Source organism: Heterodontus francisci, chromosome 18 (assembly GCF_036365525.1).
Source record: "Heterodontus francisci isolate sHetFra1 chromosome 18, sHetFra1.hap1, whole genome shotgun sequence".
Lineage (NCBI taxonomy): Eukaryota > Metazoa > Chordata > Chondrichthyes > Heterodontiformes > Heterodontidae > Heterodontus > Heterodontus francisci.
The window spans coordinates 87,308,093-87,332,037 of record NC_090388.1 but is presented as its reverse complement, the minus strand read 5'-3'; the positions used below and the strand labels follow the sequence as shown (position 1 = coordinate 87,332,037).

At 52.2% G+C, this 23,945-nt stretch overlaps 1 protein-coding gene across 6 annotated transcripts in view; it reads right to left on the bottom strand.

Annotated features, from left to right (window-relative positions):
* LOC137379759 (protein-methionine sulfoxide oxidase mical3a-like) overlaps positions 1 to 23,945 on the bottom strand; it is a 1,360,716-nt gene that overhangs the window by 339,424 nt on the left and 997,347 nt on the right. For all 6 annotated transcript variants that reach the window (XM_068051091.1, XM_068051094.1, XM_068051095.1 and 3 more), the window contains one exon: positions 17,046 to 17,235. In XM_068051091.1, the coding sequence (XP_067907192.1) occupies positions 17,046 to 17,235 (190 nt within the window). The remainder of the gene's footprint in view (positions 1 to 17,045; positions 17,236 to 23,945) is intronic.

Here is a 23,945-nt window from a genome sequence, read left to right as displayed (position 1 = left end):
CACTCCACACAGTAAATGGGAAACACTCCCTGCACAGTAACCGGGAAACACTCCCTGCACAGTAACCGGGAAACACTCCCTGCACAGTAAATGGGAAACACTCCCTGCACAGTAACCGGGAAACACTCCCTGCGCAGTAAATGGGAAACACTCCCTGCACAGTAACCGGGAAACACTCCCGGTACAGTATCCGGAAAACACTCCACACGGTAACTGGGAAACACTCCCGGTACAGTATCCGGAAACCACTCCACACAGTAACTGGGAAACACTCCCTGCACAGTAAATGGGAAACACTCCCTGCACAGTAAATGGGAAACACTCCCGGTGCAGTATCCGGAAAACACTCCCTGCACAGTAACTGGGAAACACTCCCTGCACAGTAACCGGGAAACACTCCCTGCACAGTAAATGGGAAACACTCCCTGCACAGTAAATGTGAAACACTCCCTGCACAGTAACCGGAAACCACTCCACACAGTAACTGGGAAACACTCCCTGCACAGTAACCGGGAAACACTCCCTGCACAGTAACCGGGAAACACTCCCTGCACAGTAAATGGGAAACACTCCCGGTACAGTAAATGGGAAACACTCCCTGCACAGTAACCGGGAAACACTCCCTGCACAGTAACCGGGAAACACTCCCTGCACAGTAACCGGGAAACACTCCCTGCACAGTAACTGGGAAACACTCTCTGCACAGTAACTGGGAAACACTCCCTGCACAGTAAATGGGAAACACTCCCTGCACAGTAACCGGGAAACACTCCCTGCGCAGTAAATGGGAAACACTCCCGGTACAGTATCCGGAAAACACTCCACACAGTAAATGGGAAACACTCCCTGCACAGTAACCGGGAAACACTCCCTGCACAGTAACCGGGAAACACTCCCTGCACAGTAACCGGGAAACACTCCCTGCACAGTAAATGGGAAACACTCCCTGCACAGTAAATGGGAAACACTCCCGGTACAGTATCCGGAAAACACTCCACACAGTAAATGGGAAACACTCCCTGCACAGTAACCGGGAAACACTCTCTGCACAGTAACCGGGAAACACTCCCTGCACAGTAACTGGGAAACACTCCCTGCACAGTAACCGGGAAACACTCCCTGCACAGTAACTGGGAAACACTCCCTGCACAGTAACTGGGAAACACTCCCTGCACAGTAAATGGGAAACACTCCCTGCACAGTCACCGGAAACACTCCCTGCACGGTAACCGGGAAACACTCCCTGCACAGTAACCGGGAAACACTCCACACAGTAACTGGGAAACACTCCAGGTGCAGTAACCGGGAAACACTGCCTGCACAGTAAATGGGAAACACTCCCTGCACAGTAAATGGGAAACACTCCCGGTACAGTATCCGGAAAACACTCCACACAGTAAATGGGAAACACTCCCTGCACAGTAACCGGGAAACACTCCCTGCACAGTAACTGGGAAACACTCCCTGCACAGTAACCGGGAAACACTCTCTGCAAAGTAACCGGGAAACACTCCCTGCACAGTAACTGGGAAACACTCCCTGCACAGTAACCGGGAAACACTCCCTGCACAGTAACTGGGAAACACTCCCTGCACAGTAACTGGGAAACACTCCCTGCACTGTAACTGGGAAACACTCCCTGCACAGTCACCGGAAACACTCCCTGCACGGTAACCGGGAAACACTCCCTGCACAGTAAATGGGAAACACTCCCTGCGCAGTAACCGGGAAACACTCCACACAGTAAATGGGAAACACTCCAGGTGCAGTAACCGGGAAACACTCCACACAGTAACCGGGAAACACTCCCTGCACAGTAAATGGGAAACACTCCCTGCACAGTAAATGGGAAACACTCCCTGCACAGTAACCGGGAAACACTCTCTGCAAAGTAACCGGGAAACACTCCCTGCACAGTAAATGGGAAACACTCCCTGCACAGTAACCGGGAAACACTCCCTGCAAAGTAACCGGGAAACACTCCCTGCACAGTAAATGGGAAACACTCCCTGCACAGTAAATGGGAAACACTCCCGGTGCAGTATCCGGAAAACACTCCACACAGTAAATGGGAAACACTCCCTGCACAGTAACTGGGAAACACTCCCTGCAAAGTAACCGGGAAACACTCCCTGCACAGTAACCGGGAAACACTCCCTGCACAGTAACCGGGAAACACTCCCTGCACAGTAAATGGGAAACACTCCCGGTGCAGTATCCGGAAAACACTCCACACAGTAAATGGGAAACACTCCCTGCACAGTAACTGGGAAACACTCCCTGCACAGTAACCGGGAAACACTCCCTGCACAGTAACTGGGAAACACTCCCTGCACAGTCACCGGGAAACACTCCCTGCACAGTAACCGGGAAACACTCCCTGCACAGTAAATGGGAAACACTCCCTGCGCAGTAACCGGGAAACACTCCCTGCACAGTAAATGGGAAACACTCCCGGTACAGTATCCGGAAAACACTCCACACAGTAAATGGGAAACATTCCGCACAGTAACACGGAAAAACTCCCTGCACAGTAACCGGGAAACACCCGGCTCAGTAACCGGGAAACACTCCCATACAGAAACTGGAAAACACTCCGCACAGTAACCGGGAAATATTCCGCACAGTAACCGGGAATCACTCCCTGCACAGAAACCGGGAAATACTCGCTGCACAGCAACAGGGAAATACTCCGCACAGTAACTGGGAAATACTCCCCGCACAGTAACCGGGAAACACTCCCCGCACTGTAACCGGGAAACACTCCGCAGAGTAACCAAGAAACACTCCCCGCACAGTAACCGGGAATCACTCCCTGCACAGTAACCGGGAAATACTCCCCGCACTGTAACCGGGTAACACTCCGCAGAGTAACCAAGAAACACTCCCCGCACAGTAACCGGGAAATACTCCCCGCACAGTAACCGGGAAACACTCCCCGCACTGTAACCGGGAAACACTCCGCAGAGTAACCAAGAAACACTCCCCGCACAGTAACCGGGAAACACTCCCTGCACAGTAACCGGGAATCACTCCCTGCACAGTAACCGGGAAATACTCCCCGCACAGTAACCGGGAAACACTCCCCGCACTGTAACCGGGAAACACTCCGCAGAGTAACCGAGAAACACTCCCCGCACAGTAACCGGGAATCACTCCCTGCACAGTAACCGGGAAATACTCCCCGCACAGTAACCGGGAATCACTCCCCGCACTGTAACCGGGAAACACTCCCCGCACAGTAACCGGGAAACACTCCGCAGAGTAACCGAGAAACACTCCCCGCACAGTAACCGGGAATCACTCCCTGCACAGTAACCGGGAAATACTCCCCGCACTGGAACCGGGAAACACTCTCCGCACTGTAACCGGGAAACACTCCGCAGAGTAACCGAGAAACACTCCCCGCACAGTAACCGGGAATCACTCCCTGCACAGTAACCGGGAAATACTCCCCGCACAGTAACCGGGAATCACTCCCCGCACTGTAACCGGGAAACACTCCCCGCACAGTAACCGGGAAATACTCCCCGCACAGTAACCGGGAAACACTCCCCGCTCTGTAACCGGGAAACACTCCGCAGAGTAACCGAGAAACACTCCCCGCACAGTAACCGGGAATCACTCCCCGCACAGTAACCGGGAAACACCCCCCGCACAGTAACCGGGAAACACTCCCCGCACTGTAACCGGGAAACACTCCGCAGATTAACCGAGAAACACTACCCGCACAGTAACCGGGAAACACTCCCTGCACAGTAACCGGGAAATACTCCCCGCACAGGAACCGGGAAACACTCCCCGCACTGTAACCGGGAAACACTCCGCAGAGTAACCGAGAAACACTCCCCGCACAGTAACCGGGAATCACTCCCTGCACAGTAACCGGGAAATACTCGCTGCACAGTAACCGGGAAATACTCTGCACAGTAACCGGGGAATACTTCCCGCACAGTAACCGGGAAACACTCCCCGCACTGTAACCGGGAAACACTCCGCAGAGTAACCGGGAAACACTCCCCGCACAGTAACCGGGAAATACTCGCTGCACAGCAACAGGGAAATACTCCGCACAGTAACCGGGAAATACTCCCCGCACAGTAACCGGGAAACACTCCCCGCACTGTAACTGGGAATCACTCCCTGCACAGTAACCGGGAAATACTCGCTGCACAGTAACCGGGAAATACATGCTGCACAGTATCCGGGAAATACTCCCCGCACAGTAACCGGGAAACACTCCCTGCACAGTAACCGGGAAATACTCGCTGCACAGCAACAGGGAAATACTCTGCACTGTAACCGGGAAACACTCCCCGCACTGTAACCGGGAAACACACTGCAGAATAACCGGGAAACACTCCCTGCACAGTAACCGGGAAATACATGCTGCACAGTAACCGGGAAATACTCCGCACAGTAACCGGGAAATACTCCCCGCACAGTAACCGGGAAACACTCCCTGCACAGTAAATGGGAAACATCCCTGCACAGTAAATGGGAAACACTCCCGGTGCAGTAACCGGGAAACACTCCCTGCACAGTAACCGGAAACCACTCCACACAGTAAATGGGAAACACTCCCTGCGCAGTAACCGGGAAACACTCCCGGTGCAGTAACCGGAAACCACTCCACACAGTAACTGGGAAACACTCCCTGCACAGTAACCGGGAAACACTCCCGGTGCAGTAACCGGAAACCACTCCACACAGTAACCGGGAAACACTCCCTGCACAGTAACCGGGAAACACTCCCGGTGCAGTATCCGGAAACCACTCCACACAGTAAACGGGAAACACTCCCTGCGCAGTAAACGGGAAACACTCCCGGTGCAGTAAATGGGAAACACTCCCGGTACAGTATCCGGAAACCACTCCACACAGTAACTGGGAAACACTCCCTGCACAGTAACTGGGAAACACTCCCTGCACAGTAACCGGGAAACACTCCCTGCACAGTAACTGGGAAACACTCCCTGCACAGTCACCGGGAAACACTCCCTGCACAGTAAATGGGAAACACTCCCTGCGCAGTAACCGGGAAACACTCCCTGCACAGTAAATGGGAAACACTCCCTGCGCAGTAACCGGGAAACACTCCCTGCACAGTAAATGGGAAACACTCCCTGCGCAGTAACCGGGAAACACTCCCTGCACAGTAAATGGGAAACACTCCCGGTACAGTATCCGGAAAACACTCCACACAGTAAATGGGAAACACTCCGCACAGTAACACGGAAAAACTCCCTGCACAGTAACCGGAAAACACCCGGCTCAGTAACCGGGAAACACTCCCTGTACAGAAACTGGAAAACACTCCGCACAGTAACCGGGAAATATTCCGCACAGTAACCGGGAATCACTCCCTGCACAGAAACCGGGAAATACTCGCTGCACAGCAACAGGGAAATACTCCGCACAGTAACTGGGAAATACTCCCCGCACAGTAACCGGGAAACACTCCCCGCACTGTAACCGGGAAACACTCCGCAGAGTAACCAAGAAACACTCCCCGCACAGTAACCGGGAATCACTCCCTGCACAGTAACCGGGAAATACTCCCCGCACTGTAACCGGGAAACACTCCGCAGAGTAACCAAGAAACACTCCCCGCACAGTAACCGGGAAATATTCCCCGCACAGTAACCGGGAAACACTCCCCGCACTGTAACCGGGAAACACTCCGCAGAGTAACCAAGAAACACTGCCCGCACAGTAACCGGGAAACACTCCCCGCACTGTAACCGGGAAACACTCCGCAGTGTAACCGAGAAACACTCCCCGCACAGTAACCGGGAATCACTCCCTGCACAGTAACCGGGAAACACTCCCCGCACTGTAACCGGGAAACACTCCGCAGAGTAACCGAGAAACACTCCCCGCACAGTAACCGGGAATCACTCCCTGCACAGTAACCGGGAAATACTCCCCGCACAGTAACCGGGAATCACTCCCCGCACTGTAACCGGGAAACACTCCCCGCACAGTAACCGGGAAACACTCCGCAGAGTAACCGAGAAACACTCCCCGCACAGTAACCGGGAATCACTCCCTGCACAGTAACCGGGAAATACTCCCCGCACTGGAACCGGGAAACACTCTCCGCACTGTAACCGGGAAACACTCCGCAGAGTAACCGAGAAACACTCCCCGCACAGTAACCGGGAATCACTCCCTGCACAGTAACCGGGAAATACTCCCCGCACAGTAACCGGGAATCACTCCCCGCACTGTAACCGGGAAACACTCCCCGCACAGTAACCGGGAAATACTCCCCGCACAGTAACCGGGAAACACTCCCCGCTCTGTAACCGGGAAACACTCCGCAGAGTAACCGAGAAACACTCCCCGCACAGTAACCGGGAATCACTCCCCGCACAGTAACCGGGAAACACTCCCCGCACAGTAACCGGGAAACACTCCCCGCACTGTAACCGGGAAACACTCCGCAGATTAACCGAGAAACACTCCCCGCACAGTAACTGGGAAACACTCCCTGCACAGTAACCGGGAAATACTCCCCGCACAGGAACCGGGAAACACTCCCCGCACTGTAACCGGGAAACACTCCGCAGAGTAACCGAGAAACACTCCCCGCACAGTAACCGGGAATCACTCCCTGCACAGTAACCGGGAAATACTCGCTGCACAGTAACCGGGAAATACTCTGCACAGTAACCGGGGAATACTTCCCGCACAGTAACCGGGAAACACTCCCCGCACTGTAACCGGGAAACACTCCGCAGAGTAACCGGGAAACACTCCCCGCACAGTAACCGGGAAACACTCGCTGCACAGCAACAGGGAAATACTCCGCACAGTAACCGGGAAATACTCCCCGCACAGTAACCGGGAAACACTCCCCGCACTGTAACTGGGAATCACTCCCTGCACAGTATCCGGGAAATACTCCCCGCACAGTAACCGGGAAACACTCCCTGCACAGTAACCGGGAAATACTCGCTGCACAGCAACAGGGAAATACTCTGCACTGTAACCGGGAAACACTCCCCGCACTGTAACCGGGAAACACACTGCAGAATAACCGGGAAACACTCCCTGCACAGTAACCGGGAAATACATGCTGCACACTAACCGGGAAATACTCCGCACAGTAACCGGGAAATACTCCCCGCACAGTAACCGGGAAACACTCCCTGCACAGTAAATGGGAAACATCCCTGCACAGTAAATGGGAAACACTCCCTGCGCAGTAACCGGGAAACACTCCCGGTGCAGTAACCGGAAACCACTCCACACAGTAACTGGGAAACACTCCCTGCACAGTAACCAGGAAACACTCCCGGTGCAGTAACCGGAAACCACTCCACACAGTAACCGGGAAACACTCCCTGCACAGTAACCGGGAAACACTCCCGGTGCAGTATCCGGAAACCACTCCACACAGTAACCGGGAAACACTCCCTGCGCAGTAAACGGGAAACACTCCCGGTGCAGTAAATGGGAAACACTCCCGGTACAGTATCCGGAAACCACTCCACACAGTAAATGGGAAACACTCCCGGTACAGTATCCGGAAACCACTCCACACAGTAACTGGGAAACACTCCCGGTACAGTAAATGGGAAACACTCCCGGTGCAGTAACCGGGAAACACTCCCGGTGCAGTAACCGGGAAACACTCCCTGCACAGTAACCGGGAAACACTCCCGGTGCAGTATCCGGAAACCACTCCACACAGTAACTGGGAAACACTCCCGGTACAGTATCGGGTAACCACTCCACACAGTAACCGGGAAAAACTCCCTGCACAGTAACCGGGAAACACTCCCGGTGCAGTAAATGGGAAACACTCCCGGTACAGTATCCGGAAACCACTCCACACAGTAACTGGGAAACACTCCCGGTACAGTAAATGGGAAACACTCCCGGTGCAGTAACCGGGAAAAACTCCCTGCACAGTAACCGGGAAACACTCCCGGTGCAGTAAATGGGAAACACTCCCGGTGCAGTATCCGGAAACCACTCCACACAGTAACCGGGAAACACTCCCGGTACAGTATCCGGAAACCACTCCACACAGTAACCGGGAAACACTCCCTGCACAGTAACCGGGAAACACTCCCGGTGCAGTAACCGGAAACCACTCCACACAGTAACCGGGAAACACTCCCTGCACAGTAAATGGGAAACACTCCCTGCACAGTAAATGGGAAACACTCCCGGTGCAGTAACCGGGAAAAACTCCCTGCACAGTAACCGGGAAACACTCCCGGTGCAGTAAATGGGAAACACTCCCGGTGCAGTATCCGGAAACCACTCCACACAGTAACCGGGAAACACTCCCGGTACAGTATCCGGAAACCACTCCACACAGTAACCGGGAAACACTCCCTGCACAGTAACCGGGAAACACTCCCGGTGCAGTAACCGGAAACCACTCCACACAGTAACCGGGAAACACTCCCTGCGCAGTAAATGGGAAACACACCCGGTGCAGTAACCGGAAACCACTCCACACAGTAACCGGGAAACACTCCCTGCGCAGTAAATGGGAAACACTCCCGGTGCAGTAACCGGAAACCACTCCACACAGTAACCGGGAAACACTCCCTGCGCAGTAAATGGGAAACACTCCCGGTGCAGTAAATGGGAAACACTCCCGGTGCAGTATCCGGAAACCACTCCACACAGTAACCGGGAAACACTCCCTGCACAGTAACCGGGAAACACTCCCGGTGCAGTAAATGGGAAACACTCCCGGTACAGTGTCCGGAAACCACTCCACACAGTAACTGGGAAACACTCCCGGTACAGTAAATGGGACACACTCCCGGTGCAGTAACCGGGAAACAGTCCCTGCACAGTAACCGGGAAACACTCCCGGTACAGTATCCGGAAACCACTCCACACAGTAACCGGGAAACACTCCCTGCACAGTAACCGGGAAACACTCCCGGTGCAGTAACCGGAAACCACTCCACACAGTAACCGGGAAACACTCCCTGCACAGTAAATGGGAAACACTCCCTGCACAGTAAATGGGAAACACTCCCGGTGCAGTAACCGGAAACCACTCCACACAGTAACCGGGAAACACTCCCTGTGCAGTAAATGGGAAACACACCCGGTGCAGTAACCGGAAACCACTCCACATAGTAACCGGGAAACACTCCCTGCGCAGTAAATGGGAAACACTCCCGGTGCAGTAACCGGAAACCACTCCACACAGTAACTGGGAAACACTCCCTGCACAGTAACCGGGAAACACTCCCGGCACAGTAACCGGGAAACACTCCCTGCACAGTAACCGGGAAACACTCCCTGCGCAGTAAATGGGAAACACTCTCGGTGCAGTATCCGGAAAACACTCCACACAGTAAATGGGAAACACTCCGCACAGTAAATGGGAAACACTCCGCACAGTAACACAGAAAAACTCCCTGCACAGTAACCGGGAAACACCCGGCTCAGTAACCGGGAAACACTCCCTGAACAGAAACTGGAAAACACTCCACACAGAAACCGGGAAATACTCCCTGCACAGTAACCGGGAAACACTCCGCAGAGTAACCGAGAAACACTCCCCGCACTGTAACCGGGAATCACTCCCTGCACAGTAACCGGGAAATACTCAGCACAGTAACCGGGAAACACTCCCTGCACAGTAGCCGGGAAATAAATGCTGCACAGAAACCGGGAAATACTCCGCAGAGTAACCGAGAAACACTCCCCGCACAGTAACCGGGAAATACTCGCTGCACAGCAACAGAGAAATACTCTGCACTGTAACCGGGAATCACTCCCTGCACAGTAACTGGGAAAAACTCCGCACAGTAACCGGGATACACTCCCCGCACTGTAACCGGGAATCACTCCCTGCACAGTAACCGGGAAAAACATGCTGCACCGTAACCGGGAAACACCCCCTGCACAGTATCCGGAAACACTCCACACAGTAACTGGGAAACTCTCCCTGCGCAGTAACTGGGAAACACTCCGCACAGTAACTCGGAAAAGCTCCCTGCACAGTAACCAGGAAACACCCGGCTCAGTAACCGGGAAACACTCCCTGTACAGAAACCGGGAAACATTCCGCACAGTAACCAGGAAATATTACGCACAGTAACCGGGAAACACCAGGCACAGTAACCGGGAAACACTCCCTGTACAGTCACCGGGAAACACTCCCCGCACTGTAACCGGGAAACACTCCCTGCACAGTAACCGGGAAATACATGCTGCACCATAACCGGGAAAAACTCCCTGTAGAGTAACCGGGAAACATTCCCCGCACAGTAACTGGGAAATGCTCTGCACAGTAACCAGGAAACACCCGGCTCAGTAACCGGGAAACACTCCCTGTACAGAAACCGGGAAACACTCCGCACAGTAACCGGGAAATATTCCGCACAGTAACCGGGAAACACTCCCTGTACAGAAACTGGAAAACACTCCGCACAGTAACCGGGAAATATTCCGCACAGTAACCGGGAAACACCCCCTGCACAGTAACTGGGAAATGCTCTGCACAGTAACCAGGAAATACCCGGCTCAGTAACCGGGAAACACTCCCTGTACAGAAACCGGGAAACACTCCCTGTACAGAAACCGGGAAACATTCCGCACAGTAACCAGGAAATATTACGCACAGTAACTGGGAAACACCAGGCACAGTAACCGGGAAACACTCCCTGCACAGTAACCGGGAAACATTCCCCGCACAGTAACTGGGAAACACTCCCCGCACAGTAACCGGGAAATACTCCACACAGTAAGTGGGAAACACTCACTGTACAGAAACCGGAAAACACTCCGCACAGTAACCGGGAAAAACTCGCTGCACAGTAACCGGAAAAATCTCTGCACTGTAACCGGGAAACACCCCCTGCACCGTAACCGGGAAATTCTCCGCACTGTAACTGGGAAAAACTCCCTGCATAGTAACCGGGAAACACTCCACACAGTAACCGGCAAACACTCCCTAAACCAGAACTGGGAAATACTCGCTGCACAGTAACCGGGAAATACTCCGCACAGTAACCGGGAATCACTCCCCGCACAGTAACCGGGAAACACTCCCCGCACAGTAATGGGGAAACACTCCACACAGTAACTGGGAAGCACTCCGCACAGATTCCGGGAAACACTCCGCACAGTATCCGGGAAACACTCCCTGCACTGCAATGGGGAAACACTCCGCACAGTAACTGGGAAACACTCCCTTAACTGTAACCGGGAAACACTCCCTGCACGGTAACTGGGAAAAAGTCCCTGCACGGTAATCGGGAAAGACTCCACACATGTAACTGGCAAACACTCCCTGCACTGTAACTGGGAAACACTCACTGTGCAGTAACTGGGAAAAACTCCGCACAGTAACTGGGAAATACTCTGCACAGTAACAGGGAAACGTCCCGGCACAGTAAATGGGAAACACTCCCGGTGCAGTATCCGGAAACCACTCCACACAGTAACTGGGAAACACTCCCTGCACAGTAACCGGGAAACACTCCCTGCACAGTAACCGGGAAACACTCCCTGCACAGTAAATGGGAAACACTCCCGGTGAAGTATCCGGAAACCACTTCACACAGTAACTGGGAAACACTCCCTGCACAGTAACCGGGAAACACTCCCTGCACAGTAAATGGGAAACACTCCCGGTACAGTATCCGGAAAACACTCCACACAGTAAATGGGAAACACTCCGCACAGTAACACGGAAAAACTCCCTGCACAGTAACCGGGAAACACCCGGCTCAGTAACCGGGAAACACTCCAAGTACAGAAACTGGAAAACACTCCGCACAGTAACCGAGAAATATTCCGCACAGTAACCGGGAATCACTCCCTGCACAGTAACCGGGAATCACTCCCCGCACAGTAACCGGGAAACACTCCCCGCACAGTAATGGGGAAACACTCCACACAGTAACTGGGAAGCACTCCGCACAGTATCCGGGAAACACTCCGCACAGTATCCGGGAAACACTCCCTGCACTGCAATGGGGAAACACTCCGCACAGTAACTGGGAAACACTCCCTTAACTGTAACCGGGAAACACTCCCTGCACGGTAACTGGGAAAAATTCCCTGCACGGTAATCGGGAAAGACTCCACACATGTAACTGGCAAACACTCCCTGCACTGTAACTGGGAAACACTCACTGTGCAGTAACTGGGAAAAACTCCGCACAGTAACTGGGAAATACTCTGCACAGTAACAGGGAAACGTCCCGGCACAGTAAATGGGAAACACTCCCGGTGCAGTATCCGGAAACCACTCCACACAGTAACTGGGAAACACTCCCTGCACAGTAACCGGGAAACACTCCCTGCACAGTAACCGGGAAACACTCCCTGCACAGTAAATGGGAAACACTCCCGGTGAAGTATCCGGAAACCACTTCACACAGTAACTGGGAAACACTCCCTGCACAGTAACCGGGAAACACTCCCTGCACAGTAAATGGGAAACACTCCCGGTACAGTATCCGGAAAACACTCCACACAGTAAATGGGAAACACTCCGCACAGTAACACGGAAAAACTCCCTGCACAGTAACCGGGAAACACCCGGCTCAGTAACCGGGAAACACTCCCTGTACAGAAACTGGAAAACACTCCGCACAGTAACCGAGAAATATTCCGCACAGTAACCGGGAATCACTCCCTGCACAGAAACCGGGAAATACTCGCTGCACAGCAACAGGGAAATACTCCGCACAGTAACTGGGAAATACTCCCCGCACAGTAACCGGGAAACACTCCCCGCACTGTAACCGGGAAACACTCCGCAGAGTAACCAAGAAACACTCCCCGCACAGTAACCGGGAATCACTCCCTGCACAGTAACCGGGAAATACTCCCCGCACTGTAACCGGGAAACACTCAGCAGAGTAACCAAGAAACACTCCCCGCACAGTAACCGGGAAATACTCCCCGCACAGTAACCGGGAAACACTCCCCGCACTGTAACCGGGAAACACTCCGCAGAGTAACCAAGAAACACTCCCCGCACAGTAACCGGGAAATACTCCCCGCACAGTAACCGGGAAACACTCCCCGCACTGTAACTGGGAAACACTCCGCAGAGTAACCGAGAAACACTCCCCGCACAGTAACCGGGAATCACTCCCTGCACAGTAACCGGGAAATACTCCCCGCACAGTAACCGGGAAACACTCCCCGCACTGTAACCGGGAAACACTCCGCAGAGTAACCGAGAAACACTCCCCGCACAGTAACCGGGAATCACTCCCTGCACAGTAACCGGGAAATACTCCCCGCACAGTAACCGGGAATCACTCCCCGCACTGTAACCGGGAAACACTCCCCGCACAGTAACCGAGAAACACTCCCCGCACAGTAACCGGGAATCACTCCCCGCACAGTAACCGGGAAACACTCCCCGCACAGTAACCGGGAAACACTCCCCGCACTGTAACCGGGAAACACTCCGCAGATTAACCGAGAAACACTCCCCGCACAGTAACCGGGAAACACTCCCTGCACAGTAACCGGGAAATACTCCCCGCACAGTAACCGGGAAACACTCCCCGCACTGTAACCGGGAAACACTCCGCAGAGTAACCGAGAAACACTCCCCGCACAGTAACCGGGAATCACTCCCTGCACAGTAACCGGGAAATACTCGCTGCACAGTAACCGGGAAATACTCTGCACAGTAACCGGGAAACACTCCCCGCACAGTAACCGGGAATCACTCCCTGCACAGTAACCGGGAAATACTCTGCACAGTAACCGGGAAATACTCCCCGCACAGTAACCGGGAAACACTCCCCGCACAGTAACCGGTAAACACTCCCCGCACAGTAACCGGGAATCACCCCTGCACAGTAACCGGGAAACACTCCCCGCAAAGTAACCGGGAAATACTCCGCACAGTAACCGGGAAATACTCCCCGCACAGTAACCGGGAAACACTCCCCGCACAGTAACCGGGAAATACTCGCTGCACAGCAACAGGGAAATACTCCGCACAGTAACCGGGAAATACTCCCCGCACAGTAACCGGGAAACACTCCCCGCACTGTAACCGGGAATCACTCCCTGCACAGTAACCGGGAAATACTCGCTGCACAGCAACAGGGAAATACTCTGCACTGTAACCGGGAAACACTCCCTGCACAGTAACCGGGAAATACATGCTGCACAGTAACCGGGAAATACTCCGCACAGTAACCGGGAAATACTCCCCGCACAGTAAGCGGGAAACACTCCCCGCACAGTAACCGGGAAATACTCGCTGCACAGCAACAGGGAAATACTCCGCACAGTAACCGGGAAATACTCCCTGCACAGTAACCGGGAAATACATGCTGCACAGTAACCGGGAAATACTCACTGCACAGTAACCGGGAAACACTCCCCGCACAGTCACCGGGAAACACTCCGTACAGTAACCGGGAAATACTCCGCACAGTAACTGGGAAACACTCACTGTACAGAAACCGGAAAACACTCCGCACAGTAACCGGGAAAAACTCGCTGCACAGTAACTGGAAAAAACTCCCTGCACAGTAACTGGGAAACCCTCCCCGCACAGTAACTGGGAAATGCTCTGCACAGTAACCGGGAAACCCTCCCTGCACAGTAACTGGGAAACCCTCCCCGCACAGTAACTGGGAAATGCTCTGCACAGTAACTGGGAAACCCTCCCCGCACAGTAACTGAGAAACCCTCCCTGCACAGTAACTGGGAAACCCTCCCCGCACAGTAACTGGGAAACCCTCCCTGCACAGTAAGTGGGAAACCCTCCCTGCACAGTAACTGGGAAACCCTCCCCGCACAGTAACTGGGAAAAACTCCCTGCACAGTAACCGGGAAACACTCCGCACAGTAACCGGCAAACACTCCCTGCACAGTAACTGGGAAACACTCCCTGCACAGTAACTGGGAAACACTCCCTGCACTGTAACCGGGAAATACTCGCTGCACAGTAACAGGGAAATACCCCTGTAACAGAACAGTGAAAGTGATGACTCCTGTAACACAACAGTGAGTGGAATACATGACACTCCTGTAACACAACAGTGAGTGTGATACATACAGGGGTATTTGATGGGGTGGGTTTGAGATTGGGGTATTTGCTGGGTGGGTTTGAGATTGGGGTATTTTATGGGGTGGGTTTGGGATTGGGGTATTGTATGGGGTGGGTTTGAGATTGGGGTATTTTATGGGGTAGGTTTGTGATTGGGGCATTTGATGGGGTGGGTTTGAGATTGGGGTATTTGATGGGGTGGGTTTGAGATTGGGGTATTTCAAGGGTAAGTTTGAGATTGGGGTATTTGATGGGTGGGTTTGAGATTGGGGTGTTTTATGGGGTGGGTTTGAGATTGGGGTATTTGACGGGTGAGTTTGAGATTGGGGTATTTGATGGGGTGATTTTGGGATTGGAGTATTTGATGGGGTGGTTTTGAGATTGGGGTATTTAATGGGGTGGGTTTGAGATTGGGGTACTTGACGGATGAGTTTGAGATTGGGGTATTTGATGGGGTGATTTTGGGATTGGAGTATTTGATGGGGTGGTTTTGAGATTGGGGTATTTTATGGGGTGGGTTTGAGATTGGGGTAATTGACGGGTGGGTTTGGGATTGAGCTATTTGATGGGTGAGTTTGGGATTGGGGTATTTGATGGGTGGGTTTGGGATTGGGGTATTTTAGGGGGTGGGTTTGGTATTGGGTATTTGATGGGTGGGTTTGAGTTTGGGGTATTTTATGATGTGGGTTTGGGAGTGGGGTATTTTATGGGGTGGGTTTGAGATTGGGGTATTTTATGGGGTGGGTTTGGGATTGGGGTATTTTATGGAGTGGGTTTGAGATTGGGGAATTTTATGGGTGGGTTTGAGATTTGGGTATTTGATGGGGTGTGTTTGAGATTGGGGTATTTGATGGGTGAGGTTGAGATTGGGGTATTTTATGGGGTGGGTTTGGGATTGGTGTATTTGATGGGTGAGTTTGAGATTGGGGTATTTTATGGGATGGGTTTGACATTGGGGTATTTTGTGAGGTGGGTTTGAGGTTGGGGTATTTGATGGGGTGAGTCTGTGATGGGGTATTTGATGGGTGGGTTTGAGATTGGGGTATTTTATGGGTGGGTTTGGGATTGGGGTATTTTATGGGGTGAGTTTGAGATTGGGGTATTTTATGGGTGGGTTTGGGATTGGGGTATTTTATGGGGTGGGTTTGGGATTGGGATATTTTATGGGGTGCGTTTGGGATTGGGGTATTTTATGGGGGTGGGTTTGGGATTGGGCTATTTGATGGGAGGGTTTGAGATTGGGGTATTTTCTGGGGTGGGTTTGGGATTGGGGTATTTGATGGCTGTGTTTGAGATTGGGGTATTTTATGGGTGGGTTTGGGATTGGGGTATTTTATGGGGTGAGTTTGAGATTGGGGTATTTTATGGGTGGGTTTGGGATTGGAGTATTTTATGGCTGCGTTTGAGATTGGGGTATTTTATGGGGGTGGGTTTGGGATTGGGGTATTTGATGGGAGGGTTTGAGATTGGGGTATTTTATGGGGGTGGGTTTGGGATTGGGGTATTTTATGGGGCTGTATTTGGGATTGGGGTAGTTTATGGGGTGGTTTTGGGCTTGGGGTATTTGATGGGTGGGTTTGAGATTGGGGTATTTTATGGGGTGGGTTTGGGATTCGGGTATTTGATGGGTGGGTTTGAGATTGGGGTATTTTATGGGGTGGGTTTGGGATTCGGGTATTTGATGGGTGGGTTTGGGATTGGGGTATTTTATGGGGTGGGTTTGGGATTGGGATATTTTATGGGGTGGGTTTGGGATTGGGGTATTTGATGGGTGGGTTTGAGATTGGGGTATGTTATGGGGTGCGTTTGGGATTGGGGTATTTGATGGGTGGGTTTGAGATTGGGGTATGTTATGGGGTGGGTTTGGGATTGGGGTATTTGATGGGTGGTTTTCGGATTGGGGTATTTTATGGGGTGGGTATGGTATTGGGGTATTTGATGGGTGGGTTTGGGAATAGGGGATGTTTTGAGAGGCCTGTTTGGATGGAGGGGTTTTTGGATGGTGGGATGACCTTACCATTCTCTGGGTTGTAGGCGTAGGTGGAGAGGCGTAGTGTTGTGCTGCAGTATGCACACTTGAAGCAGCCACGGTGGAAGAACTTCCCTTCAGCACTCAGACGCTCCATCACATAGACCCGCTTCCCACAGAAATAGCAAACATCGCTGCCTCCAAATTGTGTGGGGAACTCCTTCCTCTTCGCCGTTTGCTAAAAGGAAAATGTTTGTTACTGAAGGCAGGTTCAGAAGGAAACAGCCCACCACCTCCACCCAGCAGCTCAAGGCATCGAGAAACCCCCACTATCCTGTACGCCCCATCCATTCACATAAAGCTCTGAATCCACTGAAACCACCTGTCATCAATTCACACACACTGCCCACATTTTTCGAATTAAGTGTCACCTTGGCTCAGTTGGTAGCTCTCTCACCACTGGGTTAGAGGTTGTGGATTCAAGTCCCACTCCAGAGACTTGAGCACAATATCCAGCCTGAGGGAGTGCCACAATGTCAGAGGCGTCTTTCATTGAGACATTAATTGAGCCTCCGTCTGCCCTCTCAGGTGGACCAAGAGCATGGGAGTTCTTCCCAGTGTCCCACCCAATACTTATCCCACAACCAACATTATGAAAAAAACAGCTAATCTGGTCATTATGACATTGCTGTTTGTGGGAGCTTGCTGTGTGCAGATTGGCTTTGTGCTTGCTCCATTACAACAGTGACTAGATTTCAAAACTGTTCCTTTGGCTGGAGAACAGTTTAGGACATTGCTGAGATTTTGAATGGTGCTGTGTCAGGACAAGGTATTTTTTGAACTAGATAGTGCTGACAATAATAACACCTAATGTTTGGTACACGTTGTTTGAGGTTGGAGTTGCAGACTGGCGTTATTTACAAAGGGCAGTTCCAATTCTGAGCAAGCTGCCTGGCAATTTCTAAAAATGGTACTCGGAGGTGAGAAGCTGTTTTTAAACAGTTGTGAACTTCTGTGTATCATAACGTGGATGAAAAGTCACAAACTTGCGGCCTCCTCCTCACCCCCTGCATCCTCCTCCTCATCCCCTGTATCCTCCTCCTCATCCCCTGCATCCTCCTCCTCACCCCCTGCATCCTCCTCCTCATCCCCTGCATCCTCCTCCTCACCCCCTGCATCCTCCTCCTCATCCCCTGCATCCTCCTCCTCACCCTCTGCATCCTCCTCCTCATCCCCTGCATCCTCCTCCTCATCCCCTGCATCCTCCTCCTCACCCCCTGCAACATCCACTCAACCCCTGCAATCTCCCCTCGCCCCCTGCAACCTCCCCTCGCCCGCTGCAACCTCCCCTCGCCCCTGCAACCTCCCCTCGCCCCCTGAAACCTCCCCTCACCCCTGCAACCTCCCCTCACCCCTGCAACCTCCACTCGCCCCCTGCAACCTCCCCTCACCCCTGCAACCTCCCCTCGCCCCCTGCAACCTCCCCTCGCCCGCTGCAACCTCCCCTCGCCCCTGCAACCTCCCCTCGCCCCCTGAAACCTCCCCTCACCCCTGCAACCTCCCCTCACCCCTGCAACCTCCACTCGCCCCCTGCAACCTCCCCTCACCCCTGCAACCTCCCCTCGCCCCCTGCAACCTCCCCTCGCTCCCGGCAACCTCCCCTCGCCCCCTGCAACCTCCCCTCACCCTCTGCAACCTCCACTCGCCCCCTGCAACCTCCCCTCACCCCTGCAACCTCCACTCGCCCCCTGCAACCTCCCCTCACCCCTGCAACCTCCCCTCGCCCCCTGCAACCTCCACTCACCCCCTGCAATCTCCCCTCGCCCTCTGCAACCTCCACTCGCCCCCTGCAACCTCCCCTCACCCCTGCAACCTCCACTCGCCGCCTGCAACCTCCCCTCGCCCCTGCAACCTCCCCTCGCCCCCTGAAACCTCCCCTCACCCCTGCAACCTCCACTCGCCCCCTGCAACCTCCCCTCACCCCTGCAACCTCCCCTCGCCCCCTGCAACCTCCCCTCGCTTCCTGCAACCTCCCCTCGCCCCCTGCAACCTCCCCTCACCCTCTGCAACCTCCACTCGCCCCCTGCAACCTCCCCTCACCCCTGCAACCTCCACTCGCCCCCTGCAACCTCCCCACACCCCTGCAACCTCCCCTCGCCCCCTGCAACCTCCACTCACCCCCTGCAATCTCCCCTCGCCCTCTGCAACCTCCACTCGCCCCCTGCAATCTCCCCTCACCCCTGCAACCTCCACTCGCCGCCTGCAACCTCCCCTCCCCTCGCCCCCTGCAACCTCCCCTCGCCCCCTGCAACCTCCACTCGCCCCCTGCAACCTCAGTCTGATAGTTCCATGCTGGTACATGTGGCATTAAAACCTTCACACACTCACAGGGGAAATGCTTACCAGCTCTTTCCTGTCTACAAGGGGCTTAGTCTGATCTTGCGTCTGAAGTTGTTTCACTATCCGTTCAGACAATGAACTCACTCCCCCTGTGTACTTCTTGATATAGCTCTAATCAGCCAGGAGAGGAGGAGCATGAGGAAGAGGCAGGCAGGAGGAGAGAGAGGGGTTGGGCAAGGAAGAGGGGAGGATGAGGAGGTGAGAGGCACAGGGCGGGGATGGGAGGAGGAAAAAGGGAGTGGGAGGGAGGTGGGAAGGAGGAGGGACAAGGAGTTAGGGGAAGGAGGAGAAGAGGAGGGGAGGAGGTGAGGGTGGAAGACAATGAAGAGAGTGGGCGAGGGAAAGGGAGGAAGGGAAGGGCAGGGAGGAGGAGGAGATGCGGAGGCGAGGAGGGGAGCAAGAGGAGGAGGACAATGAGGTGGGTGGGAGAGGGAGTGTGAGCAAGGGAAGGGGAGGAAGCAGGATGAAGGGGAGTAGCAGGAAGAAGAGGAGAGGATGAGAAGAGGAGGAGGAGGAAGAGTTGTAGGAGGGGGAAAGGGAAGGGGGTTTGGATCAGAGGTAACAGTACAAGAATGTGAACATTTCAGAAAGGTTTGATTAAAGCATTGTTGATAGAAATACTGCAGATTGTTTCATGCTTAACCGCAAGATCTTGCCGTTCAGACATTTGCCAGAGCTTTCCAATATGATAAAAAAGCAAAATCAAACAAACATAGTGTGAACTCACAGAGCTAATATATCATTGTATTAGTGACCACAAACATGCCTTAACTTGCCAACACTGTTACTGTAACAGTTTGCGTGTCTCAATGTCAGCTCCTGCACATACACAGTAGGTAAAAGGAAACTATTCACTCCCATCTCGCACTGTATGGCTCATGTGACTCTCAAATTGATAAGCAGGATAACTGGAAAGACTTTGAGTAGATAAGTCACCTTGTCCGGATGGCTTGCATTCCAGATTGCTAAAGGAAGTGGGGTTGGAGATAGCGGAAAGGCTTGTCATAATCTTCCAATCTTCCCTAGATATGGGGGAGGTGCCAGAGGATTGGAGAGTGGCAAATGGCGTAAGGACAGTCCGAGTAACTACAGGCCGGTCAGTTTAACATCAGTGGTGGGTAAAGATTTAGAAATAATAATCAGGGGAAAAAGATCAACAGGCACTTTTAAAGGTTTGAGTTAATTAAGGAGAACCAGCACGGATTTGTAAAAGGCAGATCTTGCTTGACTAATCGAATTGAATTTTTTAATGAACTAACAGACATTTATGAAGGGAATGTGGCGGATGTTGTCTGTATGGATTTTAAGAAAGCATTTGATAAGGTACCACATAAAAGGCTGCTTAACATAATTGAGGCTCATGGAATAAGAGGGTCAGTGTCAGCTTCGATAAAATGTTTGGTTAAAGACAGAAAACAGTGAGTTGTGGCAACTGGTTGTTTTTCAGACTGCAGGATGGTTGACAGTGGTCTTTCCCAAGAGTCAGCACTGGGACCACTGCTTTTTTGCTCTATATAAATGACTTGGATCTTGGAATACAGAGTAGAATCTCAAAATTTGCTGATGACACCAAACTTGGAGGTGTGGCAAACAGTGAGGATGATATGAACCACCTGCAACAGGACATAGATAGGCTAGCAGAATGGGCAGACAAGTGTGTAAGAAATGGGAACCCCTTAAGAAATAATACTTCTCAGAATGATATGAAATTCTTATAGAAAAAGACGCACAGAAGAGCATTTTTCCTTTCTGTCTCAAAAGGGACAGAGAAACAGTTTCTAACGCCAAAATCATCACTGGTGTAAACAAGAGAGAAGGGAGAAGAGCGTGACGTTCCTGAGGGGATCCTCGATGAGCCATTAGACATCAAAGACATTCTGATATGAACTGATACAATGGAGTCTTCTACTGCCTTGTGTATCCTCTTATCTGTACAAGTGTCGATGAAAACTACCATTTGGCCTCCAGTATGAACCAACTGAAAGATGACCTCGAGCTGAAGTGATGGACAAGGGAGAAGTGATGACCCCTGACACCTCGGGTACCTGTCCTGTGTTCATTGGTTACAAGGGTTCAAACAAGTGATTGACACAAAGTGAACTACCAGCCCCCCAAAATAAGGGTTATCAATGGATACTGGGAGGAGCAGCGATCACAGCCTCCGTCTGGCAGCAGATAGAGAGCTTCCTGACACCTTGGCTAACTGGAGGAGGCAAAAGGCAAAAAGATGAGGTAGGGAGGGGAAGAGAGAGAGAGAGAGGGATGACTACCGGCTGCAGAGATCGGCGGCAAAATCATCTGTCACAGGACGTACATTTCTTCTGTCTATTTAACTTATGCATCATCATTTTTAAACAGCTACTTCTTAATATTCATTATATTTGAACTGTTGCTTCTTAATAAACTACTTTAAAATTACCTTTAAGTTTTTGACCCTTTTTGGCTAACCTGTGACTCCCAAACCTAAAACTAACATGTGGCAGAAGGAATTTAATATAGAAAAGTGTGAGGTGATGCATTTTGGCAGAAGGGAGAGGCAATATATATTTAATGGCACAGTTCTAAAGAGCGTGCAGGAACAGAGGGACCTGAGTGTGCACGTGCATCGACCTTTGAAGGTGGCTGGACATATTGAGAGAGCAGTTAGCAAAGCATGTGGGATCTTGGGCTTCATAAATAGAGGTATGAAGTACAAAAGCAGGGAAGTTATGCTGAACCTTTATAAAGCTCTGGCTATGTCACAAATACAGTATTCCATCCAGTTCTGGTCACCACACTTTAGGAAGGATGTGAGGGTCCTTGAGAGGGTGCAGAGGAGATTTACCAGAATAGTTCCAGGGATGAGGGATTTTAGTGACAAGGTTAGTTTGGAAAAGCTGGGGTTGTTCTCCTTGGAGCAAAGGAGGTTGAGGGAGATTTGACAGGGGTAGACACGATTATGACAGGTTGAGATCAGGTAGACAAAGACATTAGCGAATGGTATAAGGACTAGGGGAGACAGATTGAAAGTTTTGGGTAAGAAATGCAAGGGGGATGTGAATCATAGAATCAAAGAATGATTACAGCACAGAAGGAGGCCATTTGGCCTGCAGTGTCCATGTCAGACCAACACACTTGCTCCCACCCCACTGCCTCTTCCCCCAGCCTCACAAATTTTCTCCCATCAATTATCCAATTAACTTTTGAAAGCCTCAATTGAAGCTGCCTCCACCACACTCTCAGACAGTGCATTCCAGATCCTAAACATCCACTGAATCTGCCTCCACCACACTCTCAGACAGTGCATTCCAGATCCTAAACACTCACTGAATCTGCCTCCACCACACTCTCAGACAGTGCATTCCAGATCCTAAACACTCACTGAATCTGCCTCCACCACACTCTCAGACAGTGCATTCCAGATCCTAAACACTCACTGAATCTGCCTCCACCACACTCTCAGACAGTGCATTCCAGATCCTAAACACTCACTGAATCTGCCTCCACCACACTCTCAGAGTTGCATTCCAGACCCTAATCACTCACTGAATCTGCCTCCACCACACCCTCAGACAGGGCATTCCAGATCCTAAACACTCACCGAATCTGCCTCCACCACACCCTCAGACAGTGCATTCCAGATCCTAAACACTCACTGAATCTGCCTCCACCACACTCTCAGACAGTGCATTCCAGATCCGAAACACTCACTGAATCTGCCCACACCACACTCTCAGACAGTGCATTCCAGATCCTAAACACTCACTGAATCTGCCTCCACCACACTCTCAGACTTGCATTCCAGACCCTAATCACTCACTGAATCTGCCTCCACCACACTCTCAGACAGTGCATTCCAGACCCTAAAGACTCACAGAATCTGCCTCCGCCACACTCTCAGGCAGTGCATTCCAGATCCTAAACACTCACTGAATCTGCCTCCACCACACTCTCAGACAGTGCATTCCAGATCCTAAACACTCACTGAATCTGCCTCCACCACACCCTCAGACAGTGCATTCCAGATCCTAAACACTCACTGAATCTGCCTCCACCACACTCTCAGACAGTGCATTCCAGATCCTAAACACTCACTGAATCTGCCTCCACCACACTCTCAGACAGTGCATTCCAGATCCTAAACACTCACTGAATCTGCCTCCACCACACTCTCAGACAGTGCATTCCAGATCCTAAACACTCACTGAATCTGCCTCCACCACACTCTCAGAGTTGCATTCCAGACCCTAATCACTCACTGAATCTGCCTCCACCACACCCTCAGACAGGGCATTCCAGATCCTAAACACTCACTGAATCTGCCTCCACCACACCCTCAGACAGTGCATTCCAGATCCTAAACACTCACTGAATCTGCCTCCACCACACTCTCAGACAGTGCATTCCAGATCCGAAACACACACTGAATCTGCCCACACCACACTCTCAGACAGTGCATTCCAGATCCTAAACACTCACTGAATCTGCCTCCACCACACTCTCAGACTTGCATTCCAGACCCTAATCACTCACTGAATCTGCCTCCACCACACTCTCAGACAGTGCATT